Source organism: Plecotus auritus (genome assembly GCF_963455305.1).
Source record: "Plecotus auritus genome assembly, chromosome: 1".
Classification (NCBI taxonomy): domain Eukaryota; kingdom Metazoa; phylum Chordata; class Mammalia; order Chiroptera; family Vespertilionidae; genus Plecotus; species Plecotus auritus.
In genome coordinates this window covers 45726074-45745937 of record NC_137770.1, presented here as the reverse complement: position 1 = coordinate 45745937, position 19864 = coordinate 45726074, and the positions used below count along the sequence as shown (strand labels likewise).

The 19864-nt window shown below is 38.4% G+C and overlaps 2 protein-coding genes across 8 annotated transcripts in view; one reads left to right on the top strand and one right to left on the bottom strand.

Annotated features, from left to right (window-relative positions):
- ATL1 (atlastin GTPase 1) overlaps window positions 1-11493 on the top strand; it is a 64016-nt gene extending 52523 nt beyond the window's left edge. For all 3 annotated transcript variants that reach the window (XM_080677374.1, XM_080677373.1, XM_080677375.1), the window contains 6 exons: window positions 1877-2004; window positions 3129-3185; window positions 4458-4529; window positions 5770-6201; window positions 8083-8097; window positions 9990-11493. In XM_080677374.1, coding sequence (XP_080533500.1) covers window positions 1877-2004; window positions 3129-3185; window positions 4458-4529; window positions 5770-6201; window positions 8083-8097; window positions 9990-10100 — 815 coding nt within the window. In that variant the 3' untranslated portion in view covers window positions 10101-11493. The remainder of the gene's footprint in view (window positions 1-1876; window positions 2005-3128; window positions 3186-4457; window positions 4530-5769; window positions 6202-8082; window positions 8098-9989) is intronic.
- SAV1 (salvador family WW domain containing protein 1) overlaps window positions 11351-19864 on the bottom strand; it is a gene marked incomplete at its 3' end in the record, with an annotated part of 33165 nt that continues 24651 nt past the window's right edge. For 2 of the 5 annotated variants that reach the window (XM_080680076.1, XM_080680079.1), the window contains exons 5-6: window positions 12629-12816; window positions 11351-11532 (exon numbers count right to left, since the gene is read on the bottom strand). In XM_080680076.1, the coding sequence (XP_080536202.1) occupies window positions 11495-11532; window positions 12629-12816 (226 nt within the window). Of the gene's footprint in view, window positions 11533-12614; window positions 12817-14023; window positions 14151-19864 lie in introns of those variants that run through there. The other 3 variants (XM_080680077.1, XM_080680078.1, XM_080680080.1) reach the window with 3 other exon arrangements.

Sequence of the window (19864 nt, the reverse complement as noted above, 5' to 3'; positions counted from 1 at the left end):
CTGCCTGATTGCACCTAACCACTCTGCCTGCCAGCCTGATTGCCCCCCAACTGCCCTCCCCTGCCAACCGGATGGCCCCCAACTGCCCTCCCCTGCTGGCTCAATGGCCCCCAACTGCCCTCCCCTGCTGGCCTGATGGCCCCCAACTGCCCTCCCCTGCTGGCCCGATGGCTCTCAACTGCCCTCCCCTACCTGCCTGGTCACCTCCAACTTTCCTCCCCTGCTGGCCTGGTCCCCCCCAACTGCCCTCCCCTTCCAACCTGGTGGCCCACAACTGCCCTCCCCTGCCGGCCATCTTGTGGTGGCCATCTTGTGGCGACCATCTTGTGGTGACGTGGGGGCAGCCATCTTGTGATGAAATGGGGGTGGCCATCTTGTGACGAGTCTATTTTGAAGAAGTGGCGTTAGAAGAAGTTTAAGTTTAAAAAATTTGGCTCTCAAAAGAAATTTCAATCGTTGTACTGTTGATATTTCGCTCTGTTGACTAATGAGTTTGCCGACCACTGGTTATAGATAGTAATATTCTACAGATGCTGAAAAAAGCATGAAATCATACAGCAATAAAGAAACTTATTAGTATCAGTGAATACAGATACATAGCAGGCAACAAAACATAACACACGAATGTGGTAACATAATACAAATATCAGTATTGTATTTCAGTGAGTACTGATAACTAAATAGCACACCACAATAATGAATACATTTGATTAAATCTATATATAATACAAATCAAAATAATAAGTAAAATTGGTACAGTGCAAAATAAATTTGAATAAACTCCTATATAGCTAGTGATAAAGCATGAGCAGTAATTTCAAAGCTGTACAAAAGGTGAAGCAAAATAAGTCTGAAGGATTTCTATATGCTCATGCATGTCATGAAAGCAGAAAGCAAGAGAAGAGAAATATGAATTCTTATGTAAACTGGTATTGCAATGTATATTGGAGCTATAAAAACAAGTAGGGAAAATGCAAACACAATCATTAAGGTTTTCATCTTTAGCCTTAAAACCTCGGAAATCATCAATTCCAAAATCTGAAAACTCAGTGACTCTGCTGAAATTCAGATTTTAAAAAATTATATGTAGCTATTGCATTTACTTAGATATCAAGTCTCTGGACATACCTTGTTTTTTACATATATAATGTGTATTTTTTGATATGTTTTGAAATAATGATTTAACAAATTATCAGTGTTCAAAATACTTCTTTAAAGACCTATTTGCTGTGTTACTTTGCTAAGTCTCTAATGTTAAGATTAACCTAATGCTATGATAAATAACTCCAACTACCTCTGATCTGCTTGCTAAGTTAGGTCGCCATGTTTTCTTGCCATGTTATTTTGAGTTTCACCACTAGAGGTAGCATCATCATCCCTATCTTTTTGAACTTCAGTTCCTAGTTACACCATACCGACCATACACTTTTCATAAGGTGGGCACACTAAACACAGAACAATTTTGAATATATTTTCTGGAGGGAATACATCTCAGCTGGTAAATATCTGGCTTTCCTCTCCATTTATGAGCCTATATATAAAACTACAAAAAAGAATAAAGACAGAATACATGAAATGTTTATGTGAATAGGGTGTAAAATATTTGAATAACGTTTAATATCAAGAAAGCTATTTTATAGGTGGAAGACAAGATAAATGTGTAATTGAAGTGGCGATAAGAAAGACCAGCAGTAGAAAGTTTGGGCAAAGTGGATCATCTACCCTAAGAAAAGTGGGTTCCAGGAGTTGTTTAGATGATAGGAAAGTGATAGCTTTATCACTGGGGAAGTAATAGGGGAAATCAAAGGATGTATTATTGTATGGCCTGGAGGACTAGATAGAATTTTAAAAATAATTAATTTGCTTTTACTTGTAGAAATAGATGATGAATTCATCAAAAACTTGAAAATACTCATTCCTTGGCTACTTAGTCCTGAGAGCCTAGATATTAAAGAGATCAATGGGAACAAAATCACCTGCCGAGGTCTGGTGGAGTACTTCAAGGTATTGCTCTCATTTCTAGCACATTTGTGAGTACTTAGATTTGACATGTTTGGAATGAGGTTCCCACTTGAAGCTGCAACAACAGAAATTATAGACTCTGTAATATGGGGGCAAAAGTATGAGGCATCTATACAAATGATGAAAAATTATGAGATTCCCAAGAGGAACTTGTTTTCTGAAATTATTTTTTGAGGGAAATCCTTGAGGTAACTTTCCCATCCCCTTTTATCTAGAGGGAAATATATTTTGAAATATGAATGTATCTAAGAATTGGAAATATCTTTTTTGGGAGAGGGGTGTTTCCCAGGGTCCAAACCACGTAGTCCTCAGTCATGATCTGTACTGAATTTTACCTTCATTCTGAAGATTTTCTCAAAGGGGGCTACACCTTGCCTTCCTACTGGAGAACATGCTTCCACATTTCCCACTCTGCACCAAGGGCCAATTTGAAGTGGAATTATTTTAAATTTGCATTTACCTATTTACCTCAGGTAGCACTGAGTACAATGCCTTTTTTTACCAACCCACAAATATAGTGAAGAATTTCAGTTACCTAATTTGTGTATTGGTGATCTAAGGACTAAATTATCAATTTTTAAAATCAACATTCTGTCACTTAAAATGCATTCATATACCTCCTGTGTGGTTACTGACCATCACTCTGAGCAATAAAGGGTATGTTATTTATCTAAAAATTGAATTCTTACTGTGCATAACACAGTGGAGGAGCTTAGAATTTAGTAGGAGATTCAGGACCCTTACACAATTCTGTTCCATGAAGTTTATGACATCAGCAGGTACAAATTCCTGTGGGTAACTGAAAAAGAAAGGTTACTCTTAGCAGAGGGATCTGAGAGAGTGTTTAAAGGAGGTAGAAGTGAGCTAAGCCTTCAAGAGGAGTAGGATTGGCAAGTGGAGATGTGTGAAAAGGGCATTTCAGGAAAGGGGAACAAAAACTAAGAGGGAATTAAAGTATGAGAAAAAGATAATTAGTTCCTGAAACTGCCAAGACCTTATTTTTTTGCTATTGTCAAGACCTTAGGCCTTAAGAATACAATTTAACAGAATTACAGAAATATTGAATAGAATTACTTGAACATGAGTCTTTCTCTTTTTCTTTTTAGGCTTATATAAAGATTTATCAAGGTGAAGAATTACCACATCCCAAATCCATGTTACAGGTATTTATTAATCATGAGGCATGACACTTTAAAACACTCTGTCATACAGCTAAGATTTCCTTAGCTTTATGCCATGCTAAGCAAAAGATGTGCCTCAACCTGGTTGTCAGAAATTATCAAATTAAAATAGTAGACAGAATGATTTATTAGATTATTTTTCTAATAACTGCCTATTTGTGTGTTCAGCTAAACATTTTCACATAAACATACAGCACCCTCACTTGTGCTGAGATACAACACTTTATACCAAAGATTTTTCATTCTCTTTGTACTACATTTGTTTAGAAAACAGACTCACACATGTAACAAGAAGTAGAAAAGCAGGTTTTAAACAAGTGGTGAAACTGGCCTTTTCCTTACTTATTTTTTTTTATTTTTATTTTTTATATATTTTTATTGATTTTTTACAGAGAGGAAGGGAGAGGGATAGAGAGTTAGAAACATCGATGAGAGAGAAACATCGATCAGCTGCCTCATGCACACCCCCTTACTGGGGATGTGCCCGCAACCATGGTACATGCCCTTGACCGGAATCGAACCTGGGACCTTTCAGTCCACAGGCCGACGCTCTATCCACTGAGCCAAACCGGTTTCGGCCTTTTCCTTACTTATTTAAAAAATTTCTTAAAGTTCTTGATAGTTCCTTTTTGTTATCAGATACACTGTTCTATCAGTATAGCAGTCCTTAAATTTGACATGATATATATATATTACTATATATTATTTCCATGATTTTGGGTTTATAGGTTTTCCCCAACCCTCAATCTGGTGAGAGGCTTAAAAATGTTGAGGAAAAAAATCTTCCAAATGAAAATTCATTTTAGAACTATGGTTTATTTATTTACTTTTAATATATATATTTTTTATTGATTTCAGAGAGGGAGAGGGAGAGAGAAAAAGAAACATCAGTGATAGAGAACAATTTATCAGCCCCCTCCTGCATGCCCCAGTGTGGGGATTGAGCCCACAACCTGGGCAACATGCCCCAACCAGGAATCGAAACGACCTCCTAGTCCACAGGTCAACTCTCAATCAGAGCCACACTGGCTGGACAGAACTATGGTTTACTGAGTAAACATATATGTATTATATATTTTAAAATTTTAGTTTTACTAATTTTTAAAAATATAGTAGAAATATTTCAATGATTTAAAATTATTTGATGATCTTGGGTTCTTGCACATTTCTTGTTCATGATGCTTATAAATGAGAACTGCCTGTGGAAATTAATATGAATTCCATTTTACATAATATTTTGTACTTTGTCCAAAGGCCACAGCAGAAGCTAACAATTTAGCAGCCGTAGCAAATGCCAAGGATACATACAACAAAAAAATGGAAGAGGTAAGAATTAAATTATATTTTAAACAAAATTAATATTTTTTCCATGAAATACTGATTTCATTCCTTGGTCTTCCACGTTATACTGTATAAACATACAAAGAGGCTGCTTTGACTTATTCTTCCCTGACTATGTGTATCACATTTCTATTTATTGTATTCCTAAAATATTTTAAAAGAAACCAAGAAAAGAACACTCTGTATGCACAATTTTCAACATATTTTAAATGTTACTTCTATATTTAATACACACATTTTTATTTTTGTCAGTTCTTCCCACCAATTTATAAGATTTAGTGGCTAAAATAACATGCTACCCTCTCCACTTTACCTCCCTTCATTCCACAGTTCCAGAATTTCTATCTTAGCTATAAAAACCTGTTAGGAAAAAACAAATTAAACTTTAAGGGCTAATATTTCTACATACCATATTTCCTTTTTTGTTTTAACAATCTCAATGAGGATGCACCTAAAAATTATTGTGTATATCTACTAATGTAATGGGTTTTTTTTCCCCTGAAAATGTTATAAAATTAAAATCACATACAAAATTGATGGAGCCAAGAGAAATATAGTATATGAAATGGTGTTTATGACATAACTAAGGGGTAATTAGAATGCGAGTACCTTTATGTAGTTAAATCTCAAATAACCAAAGTGAATGGTATAAATAACAGATTTCCCTTGTAACTTCTGAAGAAAACAGAAAATGTAGTCCAAGAACATTTAATATATTTCCATTTAGTCTCTTGAAGAAAATAATGACTGGGCTCCATTGAAACAAAAACCAGTGAAATTGCCAAATAAAGCTTTTAATGATTTTACTTGAGAGTTTTATAGCATTGCTCATTGTTTTAAATTAAACTTCATTTGTCAAAATTGTTTCAGTGCAGTTAGAAAAAATTTCCTAAAGGGACTAGTTTTCTTGAATTTAGATTCATTCTGTAAATGAACTCAGTTTGCAGTTCACTTTGTGTCATGTCTTTTCATCTTGGATTAAGTTATGGATATTCTTTCCCGTGTCAAAAAGAAAATAAAAATTAAAACTGACTTTATATAAGTAACCTATAAAGCAACAGTCCCACTTATAGTCACACCTGATAGTTATTAACTGTGGATATGTGGGTTGACAAAACATATGCAGACTTCTTGGTTATTATGTTCTAACAAATTTAAGTGAAAATGTTTACAGTTGCTAATTTTACTCTGCATTGCATAAACAATACTTCTGCATCTGATACAGATTTGTGGTGGTGACAAACCATTTCTGGCCCCTAATGACCTGCAGACCAAACATCTGGAGCTTAAGGAAGAGTCTGTGAAGCTATTCCGAGGGGTGAAGAAGATGGGTGGGGAGGAATTTAGCCGGCGTTACCTGCAGCAGTTGGAGAATGAAATAGATGAACTTTATATGCAGTATATCAAGCACAATGATAGCAAAAATATCTTCCATGCAGCTCGTACTCCAGCCACACTGTTTGTTGTCATTTTTATCACATATGTGATTGCTGGTGTGACTGGATTCATTGGTTTGGACATCATAGCTAGCCTATGCAATATGATAATGGGACTGACCCTTATCACCCTGTGCACCTGGGCATACATCCGGTACTCTGGAGAATACCGAGAGCTGGGAGCTGTAATAGACCAGGTGGCTGCAGCCTTGTGGGACCAGGTAGGAACACTTTAATTCTCTTCAACTAAATTCAGCGTACATTTGATTGTCTATATTATATACAGGGCATTATGTTAAGATGTTGGAAATATACAGATGAACATGACTTAGGGGCCCAGTTTTCAAGAACTTTAGAATATGTAAAGATGGCCAGATACAACCAACTAACTGTATAATATAATATGTGAAGTCCCAACAACTGTTTTCCAGTTAACAATTCAATATTTTTCAAAAATACATGAATTAGGCCAGGGGTGGGCAAACTTTTTGACTCGAGGACCACAATGGGTTCTTAAACTGGACCGGAGGGCCGGAACAAAAGCATGGATGGAGTGTTTGTGTGAACTAATATAAATTCAAAGTAAAGGAGCGGAGGGGAGAGCAAGAGAACCGGATAGAACAGCTGGATCTGGCCCGCGGGCCGTAGTTTGCCCACGGCTGGATTAGGCAGTGGTTTTATTTTTTTATCCTAAAAGAAAAAGTTGTTAAAAGAAGTGTGAGAAAACACATTGTTTTTATTTAGCTGCTTGTGACTCTATATGTTAGCCTTACTTCATACTTATGACCTATTTTATTATTTGACAAGCATTGGCTTTGTTAGGATCATATACAAACCACTAACTTAATTGTGTATCACTGTCTCTTTTAGTACCAACTCATAAAAGCAATATCTGATTACTTCAGATTATCTTTATTTGAACTAGACATTTGCACCAGGCCATGAGTCCAGGTCAACCTTTTGATCAGCTGCTCATGGGTCAGTTAGTTGTTCTTTATGGTCCAAATAACCATAACCTAGGGAGTCAGGCTCGCCATGGTCCATTGTTTAAATAATTGATTATGGACAGGGGAAATCATTATAAATACACCTAGAACAATAATCAACTCTTTATGTCATTCTGGAAATATCAGTTACCTCATGAAAATTTAGGGGAATTTAGTGAAGCTAAAGTTGAGATTCTCCAGAAAATTTTGGAGTTAAAACTTTTGAACATTTATGGTCTGTGTAAGTATACTCTTCTCCCAGCATGAAGAGTATACTTACACATACAATTTTAATGGATTTACCATGTGACTTTGAAAAATCTAGTTGAGATGAACTAATGGTAGCACTATGGGAAAAGAATGAATTAAAAGCCCTGGCCAGGTGGCTCACTTGGTTGGAGCATCGTCCTGTACACAAAAAGATTTGCAGGTTCGATTTCTAGTCAGGGCACATACCTAAGTTGCAGGTTTGATCCCTGGTCAGGGAGTGTATAGGAGGCAACTGATCAATAATTTGCTCTCACATCGATGTTTCCCTCTGTTTCTAAAAATCAATAAAAACATATTCTCAGGTGAGAATTTAAAAAAATCAATTAAAAACTGGATCCACTGAGCCACTGTCTCAAATAGCCCCTCAACCTCAAAAGATAGAAGAGGGCCTATTTGAGGAAAAAAACCAATGCCCTCCTAGAATATGATGCTAAACCTATAAGGGATATCAAATTGGGTTTTTCAAAAGATTTATGTAAATATGTAATACAAACAAAAAATTTGCAGTATTTGTTCTTTCTTTAAAAAATATATTTTTATTATTTCAGAGAGAAAGGGAGATAGAAACATCAGTGATGAGAGAGAACCATCAATTGGCTGCCTCCTGCACGCCCCCTACTAGGGATTGAGCCCGCAACCCAGGCATGTGCCCTTGACCGGAATCGAACCCGGGACTCTTTAATCTGCAGGCCAATGCTCTATCCACTGAGCCAAACCAGCTAGGGCCTGTATTTGTTCTTAAATGCTCACAAATTAATACTGTGAACAATGCCGAATATTGTAATGCTATTAATGAAACAGGATATATACTTTTCTTTTCTCCCTTTTAAACTGCCTTTGCTACAGGGAAGTACAAATGAGGTAAGTTAAATTTTTCTAAGAGCTTATATTTGAAAACATTATGACTTTTTTTTATAAACCAATTAGCCGTTAAAGGATGTCTAAATGTAGATTAGAAAATCTTTGATAACTACTGCTCCTATGTTCTCCTTGCATTTATAATTGTGAATTTTTAACATGGTTTTAAAACAATATTTTATTCCAGACATCATGTGATTTGAAATACATAGGAAACACAAACACATGAGTATTGGGAATATTTTATCGGTTTTGTTTCCTAAGTATGTAGGAGATTTCAGAATTCCTAAGCTCCAACACTGTGCATTTTTCTCTTCTGAAGAATGAAACATGTACAGTTATGAATCTTGAGGAAATTTAACCACTGGACAGCACTTATTTAACTTTGACTTTTGAGTGACAGTTACCCATACACTTTAAGCAGGTTCCAGGCCAAAAATGCAGCATAACTTTCTTGGCATACCTCAGACATGACTTGTAAATTGGTGTTCATTTTTCCCACCACCCTTTCATTCTATCACTCACCAATGTGCAAACTCTGTATCTAAGGGAAGAATCTAAGCTTCCAGGAGGGAATAATTTGTTACGTAAGAAAACTTATCTCTAGAGTCAGGTCGTGTTCAGGAAGCAAAACTGGTCCTGAACTACAGAGACAACGCCTAATTCTTTACTCAGTTTCTGCTGTTACATGTGACTGGATTATGTCCTGTAATCAAATAACAATGATAAACTTAATATTTACAAGTCAATAAAGAATTATTTTACATAAAATTCAGTAAAACAAATTCACTAAAGTAAAAACAAATTTCAACTTTACAAAGCAAACCCTAAGGAAAAAAAATCTAACCTTTTGAAAGAACAGGGATTAAACTAAATGTGTTAGAATCAGAATATAATAGAACTAGAACAATACCATGTTGCACCAATATGCATCCATAGAACTGATGATGGTACCATTAGAATATGAAAATAGCCATATAGATACAAAAGATAAAAATTAATGGTATTTCCTGGGAATCAATTACTATTTAAAGAATAGCAAGCTTTTATCCAGTTTTTAAAAATATTCAGACTTTTTTTTACCAGACTCCAGAATTACATAAAATAAGTTGGTCTTAACTGAGTGCTCATTATGTGAAAGTCAGAAGAGGGAATTTATCTTAGACATTAGGTGGGGAGGTGAGAAAGAACATTAAAGTATTTTTGAACACTTATATAAAGCAATATGTAAAAATTCCCGATTCAAGCACTGTTATAAAGACACAAAGAACAATTTAGAGGTAGTTTTAATGATGAAAGGCTTTCTGAGGAAATGTTTCTGAATAAGATTTTGTAAAATATGAACTAATTAACAGAAATAAGGCAAGAAAACGTTTGAGTGGACCCCAGTGTGGCAGAGGGAGGGGGCAACATATGTGCTTATTTGCATGACTGTATGAGGAAATAATGGAGACTAAAGGTGGCCCCATTCTGAAAAACCTATAAGGAAGCCCTGAGAACAAAGGGTCTAGCTATGTACAATACAGTAGCTATTGGCAGTCAGAAGTTATGACCTCCTGTTATTTCTCTAAAACCAACAAGTTCTCAACAAGCCCCTGGGGCATAGTGAGTGGTTAGGAAGCTATGCTCCACGAGGTGTGCAGGTAAAAAGGAAATGCAGTCCGAGAACAAAACATTTACCATTAAGGTCAATCCACAAAAGCAGTAATACACACTGTCGAGCTGAAAATACTTTGGGGTTCTAAGATATGAGTTATTAATTTATATTCCATAGAGATTAATGATATAGATTCCAAATTTAGCAAGCTAACTTTTATATAGTACCATAAACTAATTACACTAAAAAGAAAAATGTTTACATCTGTGTTTTAAAATCTGTATTCTTATCTTTTTAGGCTTTATACAAGCTTTACAATGCAGCAGCAACCCACAGACATCTGTATCATCAGGCTTTTCCTGCACCAAAGTCAGAATCTACTGAACAATCAGAAAAGAAGAAAACTTAATCCAAATGTTAAAAAATACAGGTGCATGACCAATTTTCAGTTACATGTCTCCATGTAAACATTCAGTGCTTCCATCAGAAAGAGTAAATACCAAACACCTCTGAAGACTGCAAAAATGGTTTTGTTCTTTTATTTTAGTGTTTAATAGCAGATGTACGTATGCATGGTTATTATTTCGTTAACATGTACAGTTTCCTGATTTTGTCTTCAAATATACTGTTATTATTTAAAGTTATCTATTTATGATGACAGTACATGTGTTCTGCTTGAATTTACTAAATTCTACTACAGGGTTATAATTAAACCATGTGGTAAAATATTACTCCCTGTTTGGATATGCTCATTTAGTTTTTACAGAAGAATTTTGAAATTATTTCATAGTCATTTGTTAAAGCACAGCATCACAACTCAAAAGGCTTGATTCAATCTGTATCATCTTACATATACCATAAGCTCTTATTTTTAAAGACATTTAAGAAAGCTTTTCAGTTGCTTTATCAAAAACTATGTATTGCTTTTTATATTATGATTTAATATAGAATATAAACCTCTTGATAAAAAATGCACAATAGATCACTTTGTATGTATTTGAGTTTCTGCATTGTATATTTTTTCATTTGCTACACAAAGAAATGTATTCATCATAGGTTTATTCTTTTAATATGTCAACTACGATTAAAGTTTACTCTGGTTCCTAAGATTAAAAACAAATGCTTACTGAATTTGGAAATATTTGGGAGTGTTGATAAAGAATAATGATGGTTTATCTTACTTTTAAAAATTCAGAATGCATTTTCTTTAATGTTGACCACATTACGAATTTAGGTTTCCATTTTAAGAAATAGGTACCTCCCAGTTCTTTTAAAACAGTGATTCTATACTGTATTTCAAATTACTAAAATCTATATTGGAATTTCATTGAGCATACACCTTTTAAAGAGAAAAAAAGTGTGGTAATGAAAAAAAGAAAAGTAATGCCTCTTATCTGGGAGCACTAAAACAGTAATTTCTAACTTTCTTTGAAATGGCTAAGCCGTAATTAAACAGTAATATAAAGTAAGGAGCAACAGAAAAGAATAATTAAGATAGAAGAGTGTGTGACAGTTCATAAGGTATGTAAGCGTAAATCTTAGAAAAGCTTGATCACATGCCCTGCAAAGTAACTTTCCCAGTGATAAAATTCCACTAGCTTATTTTCATTTTTCAATACCCCTTTCAATGTACTGTTTTCTTTGATGATGGGTCTTATGAATGGAAAAATTGAATATTTATAGCACTATGTATAAAATATAGACTCAAACATTTAGTTTCCACAAAAATATATTTAATAAGCTGGTTGTATAAAATCAAACATTTAATATTTCCAACATTTTATCAACAAGTTAAACTCACTGCTATGTAACTGGGAGTGCTTTGTATTTGGGAAGATTACCTAAAAAAAACATATTTACATATTTACAACACATGTAAATATAACTGAAGAGCTACTTCAACTAACGTTAAAATTAATGGAATTCTGGAGATTTATAGGCTAGAAGTGCCATAAATTTGTCTGCAATCAAATGTACTACACAAATTATGAACGATATCTTTGTAACTATTAACTCAAAAGGAAAAAAAATGGGAATACTGGGTTTTAAAGTTCTGTTACAAAGTCTTAAAGATAAAAGAAAATCAGTTTATTGACCAAGATTTCTTAATGAATCCCTGATTGTCATTTTTGGCAGCTCAACCCAGCTTGTTAGGATGGTAGCATGTTATGCTATAGGGAACCCTCCACTGTCTCATCAGAGCCATGCTCTTAAATGCTGAAAGAGCCCTGGCCCAAAGTAAGGAAGTGATGTCAGCTACTCTAAGTGCTGTACACAGCTCTCCCACACAGGCCTTATGCCAAAATTAATTCCTTACAGATTGAAGGCCTTTCACTCTTTCATACCAAAAGAATACTTTCTCATCACATTTAAGACGTTCTTTACATTTTTTTTTTGGGGGGGGGGGGAAATACCATAAATTATATATAAAGATTTATCACAATAAAGGTTCCAAATCCCATTTTATGTTTTGAACTATACACAATAGTAACATTTAAAGCATTCAATTCCAGACAATGTTCCACACTAAAGCAGGAAACATCTTTTTTTAAATACTGCATAGGTTATCTCTCGCTGTTTTTTAAAGAAAGGTACTGCTACTGTAAGAGTTTATTTATCAAGTGATCATTTCCTATTTAATATCTCATAATGACATTTCTTGCTGCATCTGTCTCCACTAAGAATATTCAAAGCAGTTTCCTAATATGCAGCATTAAGAAGTTTGCCACGTTGGCTCTAAGGTGATAAACATTTTTTTTCTCAATAAGAGTATTTTTAATAAAATACGTGTAAAATTAGAATTTTATAATTTCTAAAAAGCTGCCTTTATTAACCAAAGTACTTGTTTGCAGTCTTTTATCTGTGAGAATATTTTAAAGCCCTTATAAAACTTAAATTCTATTTTTATTTTTTAAAAATTTACTTAAAAATTCTTGCCATGTTGCTGGGCATACCACTGCTGCCTCTGCTTGCGGTTTTCCAACTCTGTGAGAAGAGCCTGTCTGTAGGCTTCATACATTTTGACAATCTGTTCCAGTTCTTTCATGAAAAGCAACTTTAGCATTCCCTGGTATGTATCTAGGTCAGCTAGCTGGAAGAGTTCCCACTTCAGAATATGGTCGTATCTGTTTTAAAAACACAATCATACATATAATCAGAATACACACGTAAATATGTATTTATAGTAATCAACTGGTCTATTTTTATAAATATCAACTTTATTAAAATTAAACAAACCATATTCTATAATTGAGTCAACTGCTACTTAAATATACTATTTCTTAGAGAGAGGAGAAAATAGTTACTACTTCATTTCAATTTCAAAGTACCCATTTCTTTTCATCTTAAGTGTCAGTTATTCTAATACTAGAGGCCCGGTGCATGAAAATTCATGCACTGGAGTGGGGGGGGGTCCCTCAGCCCGGCCTGCCCCCTCTCACAGTCTGGGAGCCCTCAGGGGCAGGATGCGACCCAGCAATCGGGAAGGCGACGCCCCCATCACACCTCTGCTGCTGCCACTGTCAGCAGTGCAAGCCTCGGCAGGCCCTGGTTACCTGAGCCTCAGGCAGCCCTGGGCGGCTGGGCAGCCACCATCTGAGGCTTGCCTGCACCTTGGGCCAGTCCTGGGCGGCTGGGCAGCTGCCACTGGCGGCTTGCCTGTGCCTCAGGCCGGCCCTGGGCTGCTGGGCAGCCACCATCCAAGGTTTGCCTGCACCTCGGGCCAGCCCTGGGCGGCTGGGGGATTGAGGGGACTGGGGGACTCTGGAGGCAGGTGCGCCAAGTGGCCGGACCCAGGTCGCCTGGGGGCGGGCCCAGCCATGTCACGCGCCTGCGGCCCAGGCAGGGCTGAGGGGACTGGGTGCTGCCATCTTGTGGCTGTGGGTGCCACCATCTTTGAGGGCGTGACAGTTAATTAGCATATTCCCTCCTTATTGGCTGTGGGCGCTGCCATCTTTGTGAGGGTGTGATGGTCAATTAGCATATTCCCTCTTTATTAGATAGGATTAACACTAGATAGTAATAAACACAGATTTCAAACACTGTGGTTCTATAATTTCTGAAGAAGACATTCTATGCTATTTATAAGTTCATCTAAATGTCAGGAACTTAAGAATGCTTTAGACCACACTGGGCCTACAAATAATACATAAAATGGGCAAGGTCATTTGTGTCATTAGTGTCAATAGGGCTTTTTAAAAAGTGTATGTTTTTTATTGATTTTAGAGAGAGAGGAAGGGAGAGGGAGGAAGAGAAAGAAATGTTAATGAGAGAGAAACATCAACATTGATCAGCTGCCTCCTGCATGACCCCTAATGGGATCAAGCCAGCAACCTGGGCTTGTGCTCTGATGGGGAATCGAACCAGGGACCTCTTGGTTCATGGGTTGATGTTCAACTACTGAGCCACACTGGCAGGACTTGATAGATGAGGAATGCTGTTCTCTACAGCAAACAAGGAGCTAAAAAGAAGAAGGAATGAAGAGGAACCATCATTCATGGGTTGAACAAAAAAACCCAAAAAAACAGAAAAACTCAAGCAGAAAGCAAATAAGCTCTTTTTAAAATGAGAGACTAAGTAGACTGTAGAAGATTCCACAATGTAGGAAAGGACTCATATAAAATTATATCTATCTCAGAAGGCCTTTTTCAATGGTAGGTAGATCACATACTGAGATGGTAGCATGCCACAAACTACTAAAGCAGTAATTTATACTTTGAATTGAAAGACATCTGAAGACAGCACTCTAATCCAATTTTATTTTACAGATGAAAAAACTGAAACCCAAAGAGGCCATATATCTCTTGCAATACTATTTAGTGACTAAAACATCAGAATGGCCTAAAGGACTATAGACCAAGATGCTTCAGAGTAATAATTTTTACTGTTAATACTAAGACTAGACAAAGAACTTGAACTAGAGCCAGGCATATACCTATGTGATAATGAAGTTATACTTCTCAAATCATACTGCAGAGCTAACATAATAGAAAGTTTTATAAATTCTGGTAAATACATTTTTAATGATCATTTCAAATATTTCCTACCCAATGGTCCTTTGGTAATTCATTTACTATATTATTCCAAAAGGATCACTTGTCTAATATAAATTTTAAAAGGCTTTTTAAAAAGGGAAACAGTAAGCAAATACTGAGCAGCCAGTATGAGCCACATACTGTGTATAAATATTCTGTATAAGTATTTTAAAAAAGGAAAAAGAGAAAAAGCTTTAGATAATTATCTGACTTCCTAATCACAGTATTTAGCATCAAGAATAGGATTATGGATAGAAGCAACAAAATCACAGTAACTACAGGATACCCTTTGGGAAGAAGAAAAAGCACTCTAAGGAACAACATAGAGAAGAAAAGTAAGCAATGCACCAATTTCTATTCGAAATTCTTGCCCCTGCTGTTTCTGTATAATTTCTTCTCTTCTGCCTATAATTCATCCTATTATGCCTAATTATTTTTACCTTCTTACCTGGCCAAATAATCTACTTCCCCAAGTTTAATTTTTAGCCACTTACTCTAGATATACAGGTAAATCATTTAGAAAATAGGCTGTAAAAACGCCTCCACAGCCTATACTTATAGCATCTCTTTTGCTGTTTTTCCTAGGACAATACTCTATTCAAACACTACTTATAAATAACCCATATATGCAAACAGCTATTGCTATAATGCCACCAAGAAACAAAAAGAAACCAAAATGGTGTTCACACTGCAGTAGAAGCTGGCTTTAGGAGCAAAAATGCTGCCCTTCTCAGCTCCAGGTATCATAATGTAGTCTAAGTCCCCGGCACCTGCCCCCTATAACAGTGTGCCCACTATTTCTTTCCACCTATACCCAGAGCTGGGTCAATGGTGACACTGGAAGCAAGCCACAGGAATGAAACAGAATCCATTCCACAATGCTGTGGGGGACTGGCGATGGAGTGTGTGTAAGGAATATTAGAAAGTAAGTATGTTCCTGAGAGTATTTTTTCTGCTAAAGATTAAATCTCTTAATTTTATCTGATATTACAGTTATATGATGCATTAAAGATTTTTGTGAGCAGACTTAGAAACATAACTTCACTAAAATTAAATAATTTAGAACATATTCTGTTTCTAAGTTCTGGAAGTATATGCAAACAGTATTTTTGTAAGTTACTTCTAGGGACAGAATTAAAAATTTCAGTAAGTCAGAAAATGGTCAATTGTTAAATAGGAGGAAGAAAGGCTACTTTTTTTCTAAAACCTATTTTTTTTTATAAGTAATTGATTCTCCATCATCTAATTCATAGACAACAGCTCACCCTTTATTGATAGAACAAGATTAACCATTTCCATATTCTTTAGGGATAAAAATTTAGGAGCAACTAAAAAGCAATAGGTTTCCTGACTTTTTAAGTTTTTAAGCAAAGAAGTATTTGCTCTCTTTTCTAGGAGAGTTCTGAGCTATCTGAAGATTTAAAAAAAAAAAGTTGCTGGTTTCCTAAAGATTTATAGCTATCTCATAGAACCGGATATGAAAGGGACTATAATCTTTAGGAGTCTTCCTTTTTACAAGAAGCAAGAAATTCCATTTAAGTATTATCTTTTTTCCCCAAAAAGAGAAGCTTTTTATTTTTTCTAACAATGAGTATAAAGTAGAAAGAGTAACCCTATTCAATCTTACCAACTCTCCCAAATAACAAAAGTTAACAATTGGGCACATATTTTTCCAGACTTAAGGAGAATAAAAATATACACACCTATTGTATTTGACTTGGGATCAGCATAAGAACAAAGGTTATACACAAGTAGTGGGTCAAGTGTTATTCAAGAGTGAAAGAAGGAAGGATTAAACAAAAAACAATTAACAAAAAAACCTCAGACACAGACAACAGCATGGTGATTACCACAGGGGAAGGGGCTAGGGGGTGGTAGAAGAGTGTACAGGGAGGAGGAAGACTTCATCTGACTTGGAGTGGTGAACATACAACATACAGTTGATGTATTATAGAACTGTGCCTCTGAAACCTATATAATTTTATTAACCAATGTCACCCCAAAAAAGTTCATTAAAAAAAAGGGGAAAAGGGAAGAAAAGTCCATCTGCTGTCACATTCTTAATCCCATTCTTATACTATAGAGATATCAGATAAAAAAGCTGAGAACCAAACCATGCTAAACTTCTATGGATACCTCATTTCAAATGTGTCCCTAATTTCAAGTAAACTAAAACCAAACTTTAGATAAACATTGTATATACCCTGCAGAATCTACACTAATAAAAGAGAGAGATGCAAATTGACTGTACATTCCAGATGCCCACCAGCCAATCAGGAGTATGCAAATTAATCCAACAAAGATGGCGGGTTAATTTGCATACACAGGCGCCGAGCTGCCGGGGGTAGGATGCTTGCATTGTTGCCATGGCGACAACGCAGGCGTTCCACACCGCCCCAGCCGCTCCAGGGAAGGCGGAAAGGCGGCTCCAGCCGGAGCGAAGGCGGTGCCGGCAGCCAGGGGAAGGAAGGCCCATTCTTGCACGAATCTTTATGCATCAGGCCTCTAGTAATATCTATAATTAAAATTTCTTTTAAAATTACATTAAATTTGCCCTGGCCAGTGATGTCCAGTGGTTGGAGTGTCAGCCTGAGCACTGAAAGGTCACATGTACCTTGATTGCAGGTTCGTTCCTGGCCCCGGTTAGGGTATATGCTGGAAACAGCCAACTGATGTGTCTCACATTGATATGTCTCTCTCTTTCTCTCCCCCATTCTTCCTCCCTTTCCCTATCCTTCCCCCTCTTTCACAGAATAGAGGGAATGTAAGGAAATGTGTATGTTGGCCAAAAATTTAATAATTCATAGTAAATGACCAATAACTATGAGAATATTAAACTTGCCTAAATGAGCAGCATCATCTACATTATAAAAGGGCAGGGGCCATCACGACCTAAAGGACCAGAGGGACAACTGGTCACCAGGAAGTGCATGGAGCACTTCTCGTTCTTCCCCCGTGGCCCACAGGCTCCTATCACAGCAAGGCTGGCAGCCTGCATGGTGGGTGGGGGAGGGCGGGGCGAGGCGGGCACAGTGAGATCGTTAGCCTCTGATCCGCACCTGCCATGGCGGCTGTGGATCAAGCCCAGAGATAGGCCCAGAGACGCTGACTGGCATAGAAACGGACCAATCAGAACCAAATCTGGGTGAACTGCGAGGAGCTTTTAACGCTGACTGGCATAGAAACTGACCAATCAGAACCTAATCTGGACGAACTGCAAAGGCAGAACCTAAGGTGGGGTCAGAGGAGGGGTTTTAAGAGCAACAGCTGTTTGGTATAAAGTGTAAGAAAGCGGTCCAATTTTTTAATGACCTGTTTGGCAGTATAGTACATATGGCTGGCTATCAGTCCAAATATAGGGATTATGTATTTTTGTCTGCCAAGAGCATCTCCTCCTGCTGAAAAAGGCTTCCCCCCACCCCCGATTTAAGCAATCTTATCCTATACTAGAGGCCCGGTGCACGAAATTCGTGCACGGGGGGGGGGGGGGTGTGTCCCTCAGCCCAGCCTGCATCCTGTCCAATCTGGGACCCCCTCAAGGGATGTATACATCCCTCTTACAATCCAGGACTCCTGGCTCCCAACTGCTTGCCTGCCTGCCTTCCTGATTGCCCCCAATTGCTTCTGCCTGCCAGCCTGATCACCCCCTAACACTCCCCTGCCAGCCTGATTGATGCCTATCTGCTCCCCTGCCAGCCTGTTTGCCCCTAACTGCCCTCCCCTGCAGGCCTGGTCTCCCCCAACTGCTCTCCCCTGCAGGCCTGGGTCCCTCCCAACTGCCTTTCCCTGCAGGCCTGGTTGCCCCCAACTTCCCTCCTCTGCCGGCTCGGTCACCCCTAACTGCCCTCCCCTGCAGGCCTGATCACCCCCAACTGCCCTCCCTTGCAGGCCTGGTCCCTCCCAACTGCCCTCCCCTGCTGGCCTGATCACCCACAACTGCCCTCCCTTGCAGGCCTGGTCCCTCCCAACTGCCCTCCCCTGCTGGCCATCTTGTGGCGGCCATCTTGTGTCCACATGGGGGCAGGATCTTTGACCACATAGGGGCAGCCATCTTGTATGTTGGAGTCGCATGGTCAATCTGCATATTACTCTTTTATTAGATAGGATAGAGGCCTGGTGCATGGGTGGGGGCCGGCTGGTTTGCCCTGAAGGGTGTCCCGGATCAGGGTGGGGGTTCCCTTGGGGCGTGGGGCGGCATGGGCGAGGGGCCTGTGGTAGTTTGCAGGCTGGCCATGCCCCCTGGCGACCCAAGCAGAGGCCCTGGTATCTGGGATTTATTTATCTTCTACAATTGAAACTTTGTAGCCTGGAGCGGAGCCAAGCCTTCTGCTTGCTCCATGGCGGCAGTCATTTCTCTTGGGATTTATGTATCTTCTATAATTGAAACTTTGTAGCCTTAAGCAGAGGTCTGGGCCGGCCAGAGTGTGCGAAAAGCTTGGCTTCCTCCAACGCCAGGGGCAACCCTAGCCTTCTGCTCTTTCCAGCTCCGTAGCTGTCGCCATTTCTGTTTGAATTTATGTATCTTCTATCACTGAAACTTTGTAGCCTTGGGTGGAGGCCTAGGCCGGCAAGGGTAGGCGGAAAGCTTGGCTTCCTCCATTGCCGGGGAAACCTAAGCCTCCCTCCTGCTCTCTGTGGCCGTAGCCATCTTGGTTGGGTTTATTTGCATATTCGCTCCTGACTGGCTGGTGGGCATGGCTTGTGGGCGTAGCGGAGTGATGGTTAATTTGCATATTACTTTTTTATTAGATAGGATAATCTATCTATACTAATAAAAGAGTAATATGCTAATTAGAGCGGGTTGACCGACCATCTTCCCGACGTCCGACTTCCTTCCAGACAAAGCCCTGGTGGTGGTGGCCACGGCAGAAGAGGTTAGGGTCAATCATGCCGGCAGGGGAGGGCAGTTGGAGGTGAGATCAGGCCAGCAGGGGTGGGCAGTTGGGGGCGAACAGGCCTGTAGGGGAGGGCAACTGAGGGCGACAAGGCCAGCAGGGGAGGGCCGTTGGGGGCAAGATCAGGCCAGCAGAGGAGGGCAGTTGGGGGCGAGATCAGGCCTGCAGGGGAGGGCCGTTGGGGGCGACCAGGCCAGCAGGGGAGGGCTGTTGGGGCAAACTTGCTGACAGGGGAGGGCAATTGG